General features: G+C 49.5%; 1 protein-coding gene across 3 annotated transcripts in view; it reads left to right on the top strand.

The window, feature by feature from the left end:
- Window positions 1–16682, top strand: part of RAB11FIP3 (RAB11 family interacting protein 3) — a 78126-nt gene that overhangs the window by 13836 nt on the left and 47608 nt on the right. For 2 of the 3 annotated variants that reach the window (XM_061473684.1, XM_061473685.1), the window contains exon 2: window positions 6465–6558. In XM_061473684.1, the coding sequence (XP_061329668.1) occupies window positions 6465–6558 (94 nt within the window). Of the gene's footprint in view, window positions 1–6464; window positions 6559–12604; window positions 12765–16682 lie in introns of those variants that run through there. The other variant, XM_061473686.1, reaches the window with a different exon arrangement.

The following is a 16682-nucleotide window of genomic DNA, read 5'->3' as shown; positions in this document are numbered from 1 at the left end:
TTAAATTTTTTTTTTTTTCCTTGAAGGGGTTTAGCCCTTGAGAGACAAATTGGGTTTTTAAAAACAAAGGAGTACGTTGGCTCATACCCTTCAGTCAAGTGCAGAAGGTAGAGATGCTGCATCCATCCATCTTTGCATAATAACCATGAGATTTTCACATTCCATGTGCTAGGTCTCTTAAATTCCAGTATCCACTTCAGGCCAAAGATCTGTCTCAACATAAAGAGAGGAGCATCTGGTGTGAGCCCTCTCCTGCACTCTATATTGCTAGCTAAAAATCCCCTTTAGCTGGCTGTTACGACAATGTGGCATTTGGCTTTCTCTTCATTTCAGTTCAGGGGTGTGTGGATTATGATACTGTTCTCCCCCCAAAGATAAAAGATGCTCAGAGCAGATCTGAGCTTCTTGCAGACAGAATTGTATAGTCAAAGTCATGCAAGAGGTTTGTCATGTCGTGTTGCAGTCAAGCAGGCTTTGTGGACCCAGAATTGGTCTGGACCTGGTTATTAAGTGTAAATAACTTCCCTATGTTTAAAAATCCAGCACCCACTGGATTTTAGGATGATTTTGATCCTCTGTTTTGCTTGCAAGTCCCTTCTTAGTGGCAGCACGAAGTAGACAAACCTGGTACTGCTGGACACAGCAGGCTGTCTGCAAACAGGCCCTTGTAAACCTCCTACAAGCCAAGGGGTGGTTTGAGCAGCCGTTTTTAAAGCCAAACAGAAGATAACAGCTGGCTTGGGGTGTGTTTGACATAGAGTGGAGCCTTTCACCAAGGCCAGCAGAGACCCAAGCAGCAGAGCATGCAGGCAGCAAAGGGGAGTGCTGGAGGATATAACTAGGGGCTGATAAAAAAACCTCAGCATTAGAGGAAAAGCAAAGTTTTCTTTTTTGTTTGTACTACTTCAGAGCCAGTGTCCGAGCCAGACATCCAGATGTGGGGAACCATGTCCGTGTGCACTGTGCTTGGTCATGCAAAGCTGATTAAACAGCTCCATCAGTGTTTTGGAAACCTTTCTGGCCTGACAATGGTGATGGTGAAAAGGTGTGGTTAGTCTCTTCCCCCAGTGTGTCATCCCCACAGCCCTTGCCTATCAGAGGGGTAGCAGCTTTCCCTCCATAGACTTTCCTCAAAGGTGGAGACTGGTCCTTCAGAAGCTGAAGCTGCAGCTTGTTGAGTGTGGACCCTGCTTTCTTGCCTGGTCCTGCCTTGCTCTGTGTTTATACTTGACCATGAAAGCTCCCATTCCTTCTGGAGGGGAAGAGGCAAGGGTAAGGTCCTTAATCGTGTCAGTCTCCTGTAGTATTCTGTTCAGCAGAGAGAAATTTCTATTGATAAATAGTTTGGGAAGAGGTGGGGGCAAGAAGTGCACGGGCCTGGTGCGGATTTGCGAGGGGGAGCTGTGTAGGTGCCAGGGGCTCAAGGATGTACATGTGAAACCATGCGTTTTCTCTGCCCACCACGGAATTGCTGGAATTGCTGAGCGGTTGCTTTCAAAGCTCTGGTTTAAGTGTCTCAGCGTTTACTCTTTAGGCCAAACCTTAGCCTTTCTGTAGAAACAGGTTTTAAAAAGTGATATGCGATTGTGTTTTGAGCTACTTATAAGTAGTTTCTTGCATCAGTCCCCAGCCAGCACAGGCTGCTGCCATCAGGTCAGCAAGTTCAGCCTGGGAAGGTCATTTTTGGGTGGTTGTGTTAACGGTTCCTCTGATGGTTTGGGCTAAAATCAAGGCCCAGCCAGCAATGAGCATGCTGTGTCACCCAGGCAGCATCTGGAATGGTCTTACTGGCTTTGTAAGCTTTTTCCTGGCTAGACTGGTCTGTCCTTGTTGATTGCTCAAGTGGCCGAAACACACCAAGCATGGTGCCCAGTTGAACCAGACCCTGGGTAAGTGTCTAGCAAGGTGTGCCTTACCTGGACAGGTCTGTTTGTCTTTCAAACAACTCCCTGGGTTCTTTTTGCACATAATCCATGTGGTGGGTTCCTTTGGGGGCCTGAGAGTGTAAATCATCTGTTAAGCAGACCAGTTTTTCACCCTGGCTTATTTTTCCGTGACTTACCTTGGCGCTTGTCCTATTACTCTGAATACTGAGACATGTCAAACCTTTTCCAAGGGAAGGAGGGACCAACTTCAAGGCAGAAGCATCTGTCTTTGCTTACTGCAGCATGTGTGAGACTGCAGGTGCACTGGTTACAGTGGGAACTTGCTGCCTGCCTCGAGTGTTTGGGGATATTAATCAGGAATACGTTGTCAGTATTGATTCCTCCTTTTTGTCTCCTTTGGATTTGCTTCCAGAGTCCATGTAAAGCAAAGCAGTGCTGAAATGCTGACTTACTACTCTGTCTTCATCAAATAAGTAGCTTGTGTGGAGGGCAGGACGTAGCCCTGGTCATGGCTAGGCTGGAAGCATCATCTCTGTGAGATACCATAGGGCTGTAGGAGCCGAGCTCCACTGGCTCTTCCTTGTGGGTGCCTGACTGCTGTGACCACTAGAAATCTCCCACCCTCATTTCACCCCTCAGAAGAATTTCTTTCTGGAAGCTGTTTCAGCCTAGGCTCTGCCAGAATATGAAGGAGAACTTCTGGCGGGCTCAGGGGTTACAGGGAGGTTTTTGCTGGCCGGTCAACAGCACTTAATACAGGCACAGGGTATATCTTGTTCTGTTGAATCCGTATGTTGTGTGCTACAGACATGGAGCATCCGTAAGAGTAGAGAAAAGGCCTGGGCTTCCTTTTCCTCCTGCCTGCCTAGCAGGGCCATGCGCAGCTGGGGAGTCCCGCGCCTCCTGGGAAGCTTCCATGGAGTGGCTGCCAAGCCTTTGTGTTCATCTGGTTTTGGAGTTGCCTTTGCCTTCACTGAAGCCTGAGATCCCTCAGTGAGGGGATTTCACTGCGTCGAAGCAGGGAAGCTCTTTGTGCCCCACGTGGCTGTGAGCCTTGGCAGGTGGCACAGCAGCACGGCGTGGTGCCGACCCTGCGCTCGGAGGCGGCTCGGTCAGGGGAGGTGGTGGGAGGTGGGTGGTGGCTGACAGCAGATCCTGCTGGTTTGGAAGGCAAGGCGTGCAGAGCTGTTTAATACTGAAGGAGACGTGGTAATGTGGTTGGTGCAGTGAGTGGTTCCTGTTCTGTTGCTGAAAAGCCGGATGACCTCCTCCTCCTCCCCAATCTGCTTCCCTCTCCATGTCCCTCAGCAGGAGAAATCCCTTAGGGACCTATGGCAGGAGCTCATTCTGTGCCTCATCCCTAGCACCAGGGTGGGCACCTCACCACCAGTCCTTCTTCTGCAGGCTTCTGTCCTTGTCCAGCCTAAGACAGAGTAACTTCAGGTAGTTTTAACTTCTTGCTTTCCACCAGGATTTAAATTGGCTATTTAAATCACATCGTCCTCTGTGACTCCTTAATGCTCTGTATTTCTAGATGCCCCTTCTTCAAGAAGAGTTTTTAACCAGTTTCGAACACATAAAGAATTTGTAACCAGCTACAAACACGCATAAATGAAATGTTGATTTTGAATATTTATTGCTGGCCAGATGGAGGAACCTCCCTGTGACTGTGGCTTGTATCTGCTTGTTTTTACCTTAATGTTGCAGTTTGGTATGATATTAACTTTTGCTTCTGTGCTAATAGGAGTGTGGTGTTAGCTGCTCCATGCTGGCAGATTAGCCTTCAGCTAAACCCAACAAATCCATGACTTCAGAGTTGCTAAGGTTTGCTAATCTAAAGCAGTTTGAGCTGCCGTGCTTGGGGTTTTTCCCAGCTGTCCTAATAAGGTGGTCTGTTTATCATCAACATGAATAAATGGGGAAAACTGACAGTTGGAACCTAGGACTGAGATGCTGGGGCTGTTGGGGACCGCTCCAGTGTGGGTGGCTCAGTGCCATGACAGCTTGCTGTGAACAAGACAAGGAGTATCAGTAACACCCAGGACCTCTGTTTGGCATTGCTCAAGGTCTTGATGTGTCTTGAATAGCATGTGCAGTTCTGGCCTTCTTCACAAAGGATGGGGGCAGGAGAGGGAGCACAGAACATCATTAAAATTGGAGACATTGGCACAGGGTGCCCAGAGAAGCTGTGGCTGCCCCATCCCTGGCAGTGTTCAAGGCCAGGTTGGACGGGGCTTGGAGCAACCTGGTCTAGTGGAAGGTGTCCCTGCCTGTGGCAGGGGGGTGGGACTGGATGAGCTTTAAGGTTGTGTCCACCTCGAACCAGCCTGTGATTCTATGATTAACACCAACAGTACCTGTCCGGTCCTCCCAGCCCCCATGAGAAGCTGTCCTGGGAGAGCAGAGGCTGGCTGGAGTTCTTTTTAAGCCTGCACAGCAGATACAGGCAGGTTTGGATCAGCACAGGCATGCTACCATGGGCTCGAGCTTCCCAGTAGCTTTTGTTTCCATCTGTAATGTCAGGGTTGTGAAGTTTTAAGAACACTTCCCCTCATTTCCTCCTGCCCACAGCTCAGTGTAAATACATGGTGGCTCTTTTGCATAAGCAAAATACCTGTGTGGCTGCTCTGTCTCTTTTGCACAAGCACCAGTGCGGGAGCAGTGCTTTGCTAGGGTACTGATTGACACAAGGGCTTGAAACCCAGCTTGTTCCTGAGAAGCTGCTAGCACTGTGAGCAGCCCTGCCTGGCATGTCCCATGCGTCACCGTAGCTGGATCGTTGCAGAAACTGGAGTGTGTTATGATAATCGGTGATAGGCTGATTAAATGTCACTTGCATTTCTGTTATCTGTATACACAGATAACAAATTAAGCTACAGCTTTTGAACTTGAAAGAAGCTGCCAGATGCACAAACTGGAAGTGACACACTCGGAGTTGTTTTATTAGTCTAAAATACCTTTGTTTAACATGCAAGAAGCCTGACTCATCCCAGTTGATACCTGCTGTGTGAGTTCATCAGTTTTGTTACCTACCAAAACTGCCCCAGAAAAGTGGGAAAGGTGCTTGTGTGTTGGCTTCTCCCTGTTCATGATGGAGCAACCTGGCAGGTGGGTAAGCCTGTGCTGTGCTGGGGCTTGGGGATTCTCTCACGGCAACCCTGTAGAGGTACAGTTGAGTTTTTGTGGTCTCAGCACTGTGGTTTCCTTCTTGCTGGCAGCAAACTTGCCACTGCTGCAGGGAGGTGGGATGTCTGAAGCAGAGACACCTCCTGCCTCCCCCAGACATGCTAGAATTCCATGGAGGCGCAGGTGAATGTCTCTGAGCATGCTGTGAATGTGAGTTTCCTGCATAAGCACATACCTGGGTTTAGGAAAATAAACAGAAAGCAGCCCTGCTGCTGGTGTGCATAATGAGGTAGCTCCGAGCCCCATGCCTGTCCTCCGCACCCTCCAGTGTTAAGTCCCTTTTTAGATGTGAGGTTTCCTTCCCTGGAAGATGTTTGGTGATTCACCAGCTTCTTCCCCCAAGAACAAACCAAAACCAAGAGATCACCTGAGTGAGACAAAAGGCAACAGAAGGTTGTGCTCATGAGAGCTGAACAAATCCCTCACTGCAGGTTGCCTGCAGACTTCCTCCAGTGCATCAGCTCCGGAGGAGCAAGAGTAGTCCCTGTGTTGAGCAGGGTGTGGGCAGCTTTGGAGTACAGAGCTAATTGTGGAGCTGATTGTGCAATTCCTTCTTTCACCTCTTGCACACACTCCCTCCTGGGTTTGTTTCTCAGCTGCAGGATGTGGCTGTCAAATAGACAAATGTGCCTCAATATCTCTTAAAATGAAGGTTGGATCTTTTAAAAGCAGGGAAAAATGCCTGATTGTCCCAGCTTGAGAAGCATCAGCAGTGTAAAGGGTTTTCTGCTTGTGGCAGCCTGGAAGGACAGAACCAAATGCACTTGTTTGAAGACTTTGGGCTGTGAGGAATGGCCACAGTTTTGCCCTCAAACTATAACTTGTTCCATCTGAATAGCCCAGATCATCCTTGCTAGGTCCAGATCTTGTGAGTGGCCCTTTCTCCATGTGCGTGCCTGCTCCAGCACTGCATCCTAATCCTGCTGACGTGATTCTGTCCCCCTTGGGCATTGTCTAATTGTGAAAATGTTTCAATTAGATGGCCTGAATTTGTAACGTGGAGCAGTTCATTATCACTGAATCCTCTTAACAGGGCCCTCCTACTGGGCAGCCTATTACTGAGTTTTCCCAATTAAGATAGGGCCTCTTAAAAACCATGGAGATAAACAAATCCCTGGCAGAGCAGGACCACTTTGCAAGAAATAGTGCCCTAACCTATGTTTCAAGATTAAGCAACATTTTCAGCTCCAGCCAGTCCTCAAGTCCTGATTAACCCTTTGTAGTGATTACTAATGGTCCCTGCGAGAACAGCCACAGTTTGGTGTCAGCGTAAGAAGTTCAGTCTCAAATCTTTTTCCTGGGAGGAGGAAAAATGGGTTACAAGGTGTTGCTTGATGGAAGATGCTATTTCCCCAAAGGGCTCTGTGGGTAACGCTGATTTTGTGGTTGCAGGTAAAGGACCTAACAAAGTACCTTGATCCGAGCGGACTTGGAGTCATCAGCTTTGAAGATTTCCATCGGGGGATCCGAGCGATCAGAAATGGAGGTGAGTTTGCTGCTGTGCTGCGGGCGAGGGCAGGAGGGCACCACATTTCACACCATGGGGTAACGGAGCTGAGAGGTCACTTGGTGAAAACAAGCTGGGTTTGGTGTCCTGAAAGTCACTCCTCTGTGTTGGACAGAGGGGCAGGGGCAGAGATTGGATGTGTTTGCTGATGGAGTTGAAAACAGTAATGGTGGCGGTGTGTCTTCCTGTTTATCGGGGAAGTTCCTTCCTCGGTGTGTATTGGAAACAGGAAAAGCCATCAAGGGAAGATTGGTTTTGGTTTGGTGTCTGCTCTCCCCTGTGGTTTTGGGGTGGGGGGAGATTGATTGCTTGCTTGTCTGGCACGCTGCTGGAGATATCAGTCTGCTGCAGTGTAACATCTTCCCAGTGCTAAGGACTGATGCATTTGCCTTTACTCCATCCATTTGGAGGATCAGTGTGCTCAGATGATTTCTAGCAAGAAGCACATTAAATAAGAGCTTTGAACTCACTGACATGCCTGTGGCAATTCCCATGTGGCTTTTGAGGTGGTTGTTGTGAGTACTTCCAGAGCAATAGCTTGGTGAAATGTGAAGTATCTTTCTGGCTGGTTGGCATTTGAACTGCTTTGCTGAAGCAGAAATGTATTTTTATTGTGGGATTCATCTCTAATACGAGTCTTAGAAGGTCATTTTGGGGAAAACCTGTTGTTAAGGGCAGCATGTGCAAAACATTGGAAGCTTCCTGCTGAGCAGGTGTCATTTTAAACATGCAAATATGAATTATCATACTTGCATACTGGTAAATTCTGCATATTGATAAACTCTGCTTATCTTCAACTTCGGCATTGCTTTCATGCAGTGATGAGCATGTGCAGTGTAGCCAGCCCTGCACACTGAGCATGCTTTTGAGTTCTGGCACATCTGAAAGATGTGCAAAAACCGATTATTCCTCTACAAAACATGTTGTTTCATGGGCAGAAACCCCTTAAAGTAGAAGTGACTCCAGTTTGTCCGTCAGTTGTCCATCCCTCTTGCTCCCTTGCATCCCTGCTCCCACCTCCAGCTTATTTGTGCTAATGAATGGAGTGCTGGCACTCATTCACTGGAGTGAATGGCAGCTCCGAAGTCTTTGTGGCTGGTGTAGCTTGACAGTGCAGCTGATTCTCAGCTCTCCTGATGCAGGAGGAATTGCATCATGCTATTAATTTGTAATAAATTGCTACTGGAGTAGTGTGTTTGTGAAAGCTCTGGCTTGTGTTTCTCTTCAATAATTGATTGCTCTGGTATTGTGTTGTATTAATTGAATGGAAAAAGCAGATCCAGACAAAGCTTTTAGTTTCCCTATTTATCAAACTTGAAAGAGATTGATATGTATTTATTACAGTGGTTAAGGAAGGCAGAGCTCTCTAACACTGCACAGCATTAAAGCATTATGAAAGAAAACCAGGGTAGGGCACAAAGAGATTTTTTGAGTCTCACCAGCTGAGCAGTTGCTCAAGTTGAGGTGATCTTGAGGGCTGGCTGTTGAGACAGTCAATATTGACCATCGCTTTGAGAAGAAAGGCTATGCTTGCTGCCGGGTGCCCCTTTTAACAGGGTTTTGTTAATTAGCTGGGCCTATTTTTGGCCAGAGTTAGTTCTTTTGCATTTCCTGGTATTCTGCTGTTCTTTGGTCAGTCACTGAAGTGGGACCTGGTGTAAGCTTGTGCCTTGCAGAGCCTGTCTTAATGTAGGTAAGAGTTTATTTCTGAAGATGCTCCACTTTTCTTTCCCACTCCTCCCTCTCTTGGAGACTCTCCATGGGATAGCTGTAGCTGTGATTTTACTCGAGCCCTGGTCTAGCTTGGCCAACTGAAGGTGCAATTGTTGCACCGTCAGCTGGCCCACAGGACATGCACAGTCAGCTGCCTTGCTTACAACTGCTTTCGTGTGCAGTTGACCTGTAGGTCCAGGGAAGACGCTGAGCTCCTCAGTCTGATTCCTGTGCTACTGTTTGAGGTGTGCTTCCACTGCCTGTGGAGCGTGCTGATCTAGGACTCCTGAACTTCAGTGCAGAGCAAAGCACCATTTAGCCACTCATTTAACCACTGAAAGCCACGATGCCACCTTTCCACTGCCATGAAGCGGTTCTGATCTCTTTGTAATCTTTGTCCGGCCAGGTAATGTTGACCACGGCAGAGAAAGGACAAAGTGACTTGCATGCTGCAGAAGCTGGATTTGAGGCTTTAATGAGAGTCTTTAGCCGCTTGTTGCTGCCTTACTTTCTACCCTTCCCAAAGAGAAGACTCAATAGGAAAATGTGGTCCTCATACATGTGTCAGTGGTGGCTGCATGTATATGTGATTGACATTAGAGTGCTCTGGAGAGGCCTCCCCTCTGCAGGAGATGATGAGCCTATGGCTCTCAGGCAGTTGGGCTCAGTTCTCAGGCACAAGCAGGCTGGCATGGGGACTACAGGGGGATGCCCAGGTGTGGGGAGGCATCTCAATCTCCCCTCTGTCAGGTTAAAGCCATTCCCCCTTGTCCTGTCCCTACAGGCCCTTGTCCAAAACCCCTCTCCAGGTTTCTTGTAGCCCCTTTAGGCACTGGAGCTGCTCTAAGGTCTCCCCTTAAGGAGCCTTCTCTTCTCCAGACTGAACCAGCCCAGCTCTCTCAGCCTGGCTCCAGAGCAGAGCTGCTCCAGCCCTCGCAGCATCTCCATGGCCTCTTCTGGACTCTCCAGCAGCTCCACATCCCTCTTGTGCTGTTGCCCCAGAGCTGGATCAGGACTGCGGGGGGGTTTCACCAGAGAGGTCTCAGCTCCTCACAACCTGCTGTGTCCCATCCCTTCCTGCTCCTGGGCTGCTGGGACACCCTTGTCCTTTCCATGGAGCTTTTAAAGTTTGTGTGAATGGTGGCTGGATGACTGTCCAGTCCTGCAGCTTGTAAATAGCAAAGCAAAGTGGAACAAACACTGGCAGCAAGTCAGGGATGATAAATAACTGTGGTAAGTGGACTTTTATGGATTTGTATTGTAAAACTGAGAAGCTGATAATGTAGTGGTGGCATGATACTCATTTGAAGGAGCAGGATGTGTTACAGAGCATGCTGAAAGAAGGCAGATCAAGTGTGTAATGCCTGGGGAATCCACAGCCAGAAGAAACCCTGGTGCACCATCAGGGAGATCCAATGGGACATTTTCTAGTCTGCAGGGGAAAAGAAATGGGAAGGGAGCCAGTGTGACTGCTGCATTCATCATGCCTAGAAGCTACAGCTCATGGGGGATCTCTGTGAGAAACAGATATGAGGGACTGTAGGCAAGCCCCTACAAAAGCTCAGACCAGGAATAAGGTCTCTATATGGCAGGAGCTGACCTTGGCACGGGGGGGAGCAAGATGGTGTCTGTCATTTGAAGCCGAAGACCAAAGAGCAGCTCTATTTTGCTGCATGGTGGATGCAGGAACTGCTAAAGGGGGGTGAGTTGGTGACACCAAGCACAGGTAGTGTCAGCCACAGCTGGATGCAAGCAAACAAGGGTTGTGCTCATAGCAGGTTCTTTCTCTGACGGGGTATTTAGAAACCTTTTCAGCTTCAGACACCTGCTTTTTCTACAGAGGCATCCAGCAGGACATACTTAATGTTTCCTCTTTAGCAGAGCAGTGCTCTTCCTTGAACTCTAAAGCAGCAATGAACGTGTTGTGTGATTCCTGCACATACCCTGAGCTGAAACATCTATAACGTATGTCATCCCAAGAAAAGCCCACTGGGAATGGGCTCTGTGCAGGTACTGCCTGCACGTGGGGGATTGCTGTTGGGTTCAGTTCAAATAGCCACTGTGCAGGCGGGGAAGGTGCATTCCTGGAGCTCCTGGCCTCATCCATCCCTCCTGCATTGGCTTCTGATCCCTGAACAAAGGGGCCCCTGTGCATTGAGAGCAGACAGCACATCCACTGAGAAATAGATGTGGTCATGAGCCTAGGGCAGGGCCTGTGGATGGAAATAGTCAAATCTGTTTTTTCAAATGCCTCAGCTAAAAGCTCTTTGGATTGGGGAGGATGGAAAATCCAGCTCCAGAGCCAACACCCAAACCTGGAAGCTATCACAGAGTTCCTGTTTGCAGGGAATGCAGGAGCCAGTGGGGTGGCCAGACTGGGGAGAGCCCTGGCAGGGCCAGCCTTGGGGGGAGCTGGGTCAGGAGTTAATTCCGTTCTGAACACATGAACTGCAGCTCAGTGGAGATGCCCCTGTGGGGTTAAATAAGAGGCATTGAGCAGGAGCAGTGTGTTCAGCACACCAAAGGCTTTTGAGATTTTTCCAAATGACAGGCTGAAGAGAGAAACATGGGGCAGGGCAGGGTGTTGAACAGCACAGAAAGGGCTGGATGGTGGTCAGGAGCTGGCAGCAGTGTGAGCTTAAGTCAGTCAGAGTCTCCGTGGGGCTTCATCCCTTGGTTCCTAAGAGCAGCCAGGGGAAGATTTCAATGTGTGTATCCATGGAACAGAGGCTGCAGTTTCCTCAGCTGGTGTTTCATGTGCTGAAGTGGTTGGTGTGCTGCTGGTAGCTGAATGCTAATCTGGGAGTTTCACAGAATTCCAGATGGGTTTGGGTAGGAAGGAACCTTAAATCTCATCCAGTTCCAGCCTGCTGCCACAGGCAGGGACACCTTCCACTAGACCAGGTTGCTCCAAGCCCCGTCCAGCTTGGCCTTGAACACTGCCAGGGATGGGGCAGCCACAGCTTCTCTGGGCACCCTGTGCCAGCGCCTCAGCACCCTCACAGGGAAGAGCTTCTGCCTAAGAGCTCATCTCAGTCTCCCCTCTGTCAGGTTAAAGCCATTCCCCCTTGTCCTGTCCCTACAGGCCCTTGTCCAAAGCCCCTCTCCAGGTTTCTTGCAGCCCCTTTAGGCATTGGAGCTGCTCTAAGGTCTCCCCTTAAGGAGCCTTCTCTTCTCCAGGCTGAACCAGCCCAGCTCTCTCAGCCTGGCTCCAGAGCAGAGCTGCTCCAGCCCTTGCAGCATCTCCATGGCCTCCTCTGGACTCGCTCCAACAGCTCCACGTCCCTCTTGTGCTGTTTCCCCAGAGCTGGATCAGGACTGCAGGGGGGATCCTCTCCAGAGTGCAGCAGAGGGAGACAGTCCCCTCCCTCTCGTGCTGCTTGCGCTCTGGGGATGCAGCCCAGCACATGGGGAGTTCTGGGCTCAAGCGCTCACTGAAGCCGGGTCAAGGGAAGCTGCTCATTGATCAACACCCCCAGGTCCTTCTCTACAGGGCTGCTCTCAGTTGAGTCCATCCTTGCCCCTGGATAAAAGCTGTGAGCATTACATCTGAAAAGGTTGCAGCCAAGAGAGGGAACTGCACATCAGTTCTCAGGCCCAGATGTGGGGAATTATCCCTGCACTGTGCACCCCACGTGCAGGTCGTGCTCTGCAGCCTTACTGCAAGGGGAGCAGCAATGTTCCCTGCTCCCTGCTGTGCTGACATCTTGCTAATCCCACATCCTGGAGACGCCTCTGGATCTGATAGTGTTTAATGACATCTCTGAGATCACGGCTCCGGGTGCCGTGAACCACTCGTGTGAGGCTCTGGGTAGCGCATGGTGGCTCAGAGTTCATTTCCGCAGAGCCAGGCTGGCTGCTGCCCTGGTGACACGGATCTGCTCTGCGGAGCGTTTGAAGGTGCAGAGCGTGTTGGGTATCTGGTAACATAAACCACTGTTTGGTTTCTGTGTAGGTTTGTTTTTCTCCCTCCTCTGTAGGATCTGCATTGCAGATGGCTTTTGCTACGCAAAACGAAAGCTTTCCTTGCACAGGGATAATTCCAGAAGCCAAAGCTTATGTTCCCTGACTCCCAATCCAGTAATTATTTCCGAGGCTGTGTTTGTGTGCATCTTCAGTGGTGTCTCTTCCAGACCGATGCTGGAAATATGGTAGGATTTGCAACAGGCTGCTGCTGACATCTAAGGGTGCTTTCTCAGTGGGGGTACCCAGGCCCAACTTAATATTCAAGGCTTTTTAAAAGGCAAGTCTCACTGAAGCTCAGCAGATGGAAGGAGAGCTCGTGTGCACGTTTGACTAAACTCGGTGAGGATCTGGCACCGGTGTGAGCACTTCCTACGTTCTCATCAGATCTGCTGATCTCTTCATTCGTGCAGCAGTGCTGCAGTGAGGACTTTCCTGCTGATCCTGCCTGTTCCTAAGCCTGGCTCCACCGTTGCCGATTAGGGACACAGCTCATTTGATGGCTGAAGGTAGGACAGATGCCTCTTTGTGTACAGCTGTCGTTCAGGGAACAGGGGCTGCCATGAATTGGAAATCAAGATTGATTCAGGAACAAGAATGAAATCAAAATTGCTCTGATTATGTCTTCTGCATTTTTTTGCATTGCATCTTGCTCTGTTCTGGTGTATATATATATATGTATGTATGTACTATATATATATATATATCTCTATATATATATATCCTGCTTGTTGGGGTAAGGCGTTTAAGAGGATGAGTGTTAATTCTGCCCCTGAAAGGAGTGAAGATTTAAGTATTTTAAAATTTGTATGTATACTTGAGGAAAAAAATAATCAGACCTGCTCTTCTTTGTAGATCAGAGCTCTCCTCATCCCTCTAGTGCAGAGGGATGCTCGTAGCACCATTACTGTGCTTGTTAAGTTTGGAGTCCACGTGCTTGTCATCTGTGACCCCTTCTGCAAGGGACAGAAGCAGTTGTTCATGGAATACTGAACTTGGGGGCTTTTCTTGAAGTAGAGGTACTTCAACACTTATCTTGAAAAACATTGGACCTGCCCTTGAAGATGTATGAGGGTTGTCTATTGAGTCTATTAACTCTTGCTGCTTGCAGGGGAGGGGGAATTAGGAGTGTGTATGCTAGCCTGTGATGGAGGCGAGCTGCTTTGGTGGTGTCCTGTGGTCCGAATGGTCTGAGGGCTCTCTCCATCGCTCTCCTAACAGGAGAGGGGCAGATATATCTGAAACACAGAGCACTCTGCTGTGGAAGGCTGGTGCCCGGGGGGAGTAAGTGTGGGATGGAGGTCCTCTACATGAAGCACAAACAGAACTGAGCAGGTGTGAGTCCAGCCCCACTTTTATCTCTGTTCCTGGATGAGGGAGGACACAGGAGGGGACCTCAGGGCAGGTGGCTCTGGGATGTTTGCTCTCTTCCTCCAGCCCGTGTCACACCAGGTTTTCTTTGGAGAAGAAAACTCGGCCTAGTGCTCCCAGGAGCTCCAGGATGCTGCACAGTGTGTGTGGTTCCCAGCCCAGCCTCAAAGGGGCCGCCTCCTCGGATGATTGTTGCTAAATCCATCGTTATCATACCTCTTGATACAAGAGGACGGGCAGACTGCTCGGACACTTACCTTAGAAACACAGCTTTGTTCTCCGTGCTTTTTAATAGCTGCCTGTGTTCCTGCACTGCTGCCACTGAGTAAACAATAGGCTGTGTGAGGAGGATGCTCCTCAGCTCACCCACAGCCGGTGCAGGGCTGGGAGCAGCTCTGCTGCCTCTGTGAGCAGTGGAGAGACAGGAGCTCAGTGCGTGTTCCTCTGTTTTAGGATACTTTCACACATGAAAATATAACTCCAGAGTGGTTCAGTTGGGAGAAACGGTATTTATTTCTTCAAAGCAAAATCGGGAACAAAAACACCTCCCACAAAACTATGTATCTCCAGCCACGTAGCTGCTGGGCTTCAGCAGACTTTCCCTGCATTGTCCTAAGCAGGCAGATTTGGATAAGTGGGGGAGCTGCCTGTTCCCCTTCAAAGCAGGAATGGGCTGGGGCGGCAGGGAGTGAGGAGGTGCTCCTCATCTGTGAAACTTGTCCTGCTGCTGAGCTCTGGAGCAGCAGGGAGCAGAGCTGCACAGCTCACATCACCCTCGAGCTCTGGAGCAGCAGGGAGCAGAGATCACATCACCCTCAAGCTCTTCTGAGTCACTATTTCTGCTATAATCTTAGAATCCCAGACTGGTTTGGGCTGGAAGGGACCTTAAAGCTCCTCCAGTTCCAACCCCCTGCCACGGGCAGGGACACCTTCCACTAGACCAGGTTGCTCCAAGCCCCGTCCAACCTGGCCTTGAACACTGCCAGGGATGGGGCAGCCACAGCTTCTCTGGGCACCCTGTGCCAGCACCTCAGCACCCTCCCAGGGAAGAGCTTCTGCCTAAGAGCTCATCTCAGTCTCCCCTCTGTCAGGTTAAAGCCATTCCCCCTTGTCCTGTCCCTACAGGCCCTTGTCCAAAGCCCCTCTCCAGGTTTCTTGTTGGCCCAATATGGTAGGGCAAGGACTCAGATGCTGAAGGGGGGAACTTCTAGCACCCCATGGCTGTTTTTTTTGTTTGCATTTCTATTTTAATTCACATACGTAGTAGGGTTTATTCACTGTTGTCTCTTGGCAGCCGGGTGAGGGGTTACACCAGGGCCGAAGCAGGCTGCTCCGTGTGCGCCATAGCTGAGCAGGGAGTACGTCTTCCCGAAACCAGCCTGGCAGATGACATGCTGCATTGACCTACTTTTGGGAGAGGCGCAGGAGTGTTGGCGAGCCGTGTCCGCAGGCCTCCTCTCAGCTCTGGGATGAGGATGTGGGAATCACTCAAATGTGCTGCTGTAAAATCACCACTGAGGCTTTACAGCTCTCAGGATCCTGATGAACGGGAGATTGGCACGAGCAGCTCTCCCATTTTGATAATTCTTTCTCTAGGAATACTTTGAAGCATATGCCAGAGGAATCTCACCATGTCCAGTCACTGTCATGGAGTGTTAACAGGCTGCAGGTCCAAAATACATGGGCAGTCTGAGGGGAATCTAGTTTGTAGCTCTGCAAAGCTGCCTTGTTTGCTGCAGCATGCAGCAGACCCTGATTGAATGCCCAAAGCATCACTATTTGCACAAAATTCCTTGTGAGGGGAATGCGTTACTGTACCACCAGATCTTTTGCAAATCACAGTGGAGGGAGTTTGGTGTGTCCTGATGAAGTAAGGGAGTCTTGTCATGCATGCATAGACCCTCAGACCACAGTCAACCCCTGATAAAGGCAACTGGGGCGAGTTAAAATTCCAAAAGAAATGCCCAGTTTGGGTGCCCAAAAGAACACTATTTTTTTCTGGCAAAGGGAAGAAAAAGCAGTGCAGGGATTACTTGTTTTCTTGGGAATATGGTCAATATAAAAATAGAGAGGAGTGTTTTATTAGAGCCTTGAAGCGATTCTTAGCGCGCTCGTCTACAGAGATGATGACTAAAAAGAAAACAAAGGCAAGTTCTGTTGCAAAATAGACGTTTCTCATCCATCTGCCACCCTCCGTGTTTCTCCACTATGTTTTGTTTTTTGGGAGTGTGCTGGTTTGTTCCACATCTGTTGCTGTTAACGCTCCTGGGTGACGGGGCTCACCTGTGGTTTGAGGGTGTGTGGGAGGAGGTTTCGGTCCTTCCTGTTTTGATTTCTCAGGTTGGGATGTTGGCTCCGGAGTGCAGCACTGTTAATGCTTGGTTCAACCCAGGAACAGGGAAAGTTTCCTTCATCCTCACCAGAAATGCCTGGGCAGAGATCAGGCAGAGTTGGCTTCGTGAGCTTAGGCAAAGGAAAGTAACCATAGAACCACAGACTGGTTTGGGTTGGAAGGGACCTTAAAGCTTATCCAGTTCCAACCCCCTGCCATGGGCAGGAACACCTTCCACTAGAGCAGGTTGCTGCAAACCCTGTCCAGCCTGGCCTTGAACAGTGCCAGGGATGGGGCAGCCATGGCTTCTCTGGGCACCCTGTGCCAGCGCCTCAGCACCCTCACAGGGAAGAACGTCTTCCTGATACCAGATCTAAGTGTTCCCTTTCATTTTAAAGCTATTAAGTAAGTAGCCCATCTTCCTGCCTCTGCACCAGCAGGCAAGCCAGAGCTGTTAGACCATTTCTCGTTAGGAATCCAGTCTATCTGGTGTTTTTAATGAAGGGGTAATTACTCACTTAGGACTTTTGTTTTTCCAAAAGCTCTGCCTGCTCTGTCACGCCTGTAGGCTTATGACTGCAGTGAGTGTACCCTTGTGATGCCTTGACAGATGCATGTAGCAAAGGGTTGTTCTGAGTGTTTCCTGATTTTGGTCTTAGACAGGAGAGCATTCCTGTGCTGTGGGGTTGGTGGGATATTGGTCCTGGTTGTGGAACTGGTGGGT

Source organism: Pezoporus flaviventris, unplaced genomic scaffold (assembly GCF_033815535.1).
Source record: "Pezoporus flaviventris isolate CSIRO_AGI_PZ_B2104156 unplaced genomic scaffold, CSIRO_AGI_Pfla_v1 ptg000078l, whole genome shotgun sequence".
NCBI lineage: Eukaryota > Metazoa > Chordata > Aves > Psittaciformes > Psittacidae > Pezoporus > Pezoporus flaviventris.
The sequence above is the reverse complement of the archived record's forward strand: the minus strand, read 5'-3'. Positions and strand labels throughout refer to the sequence as shown.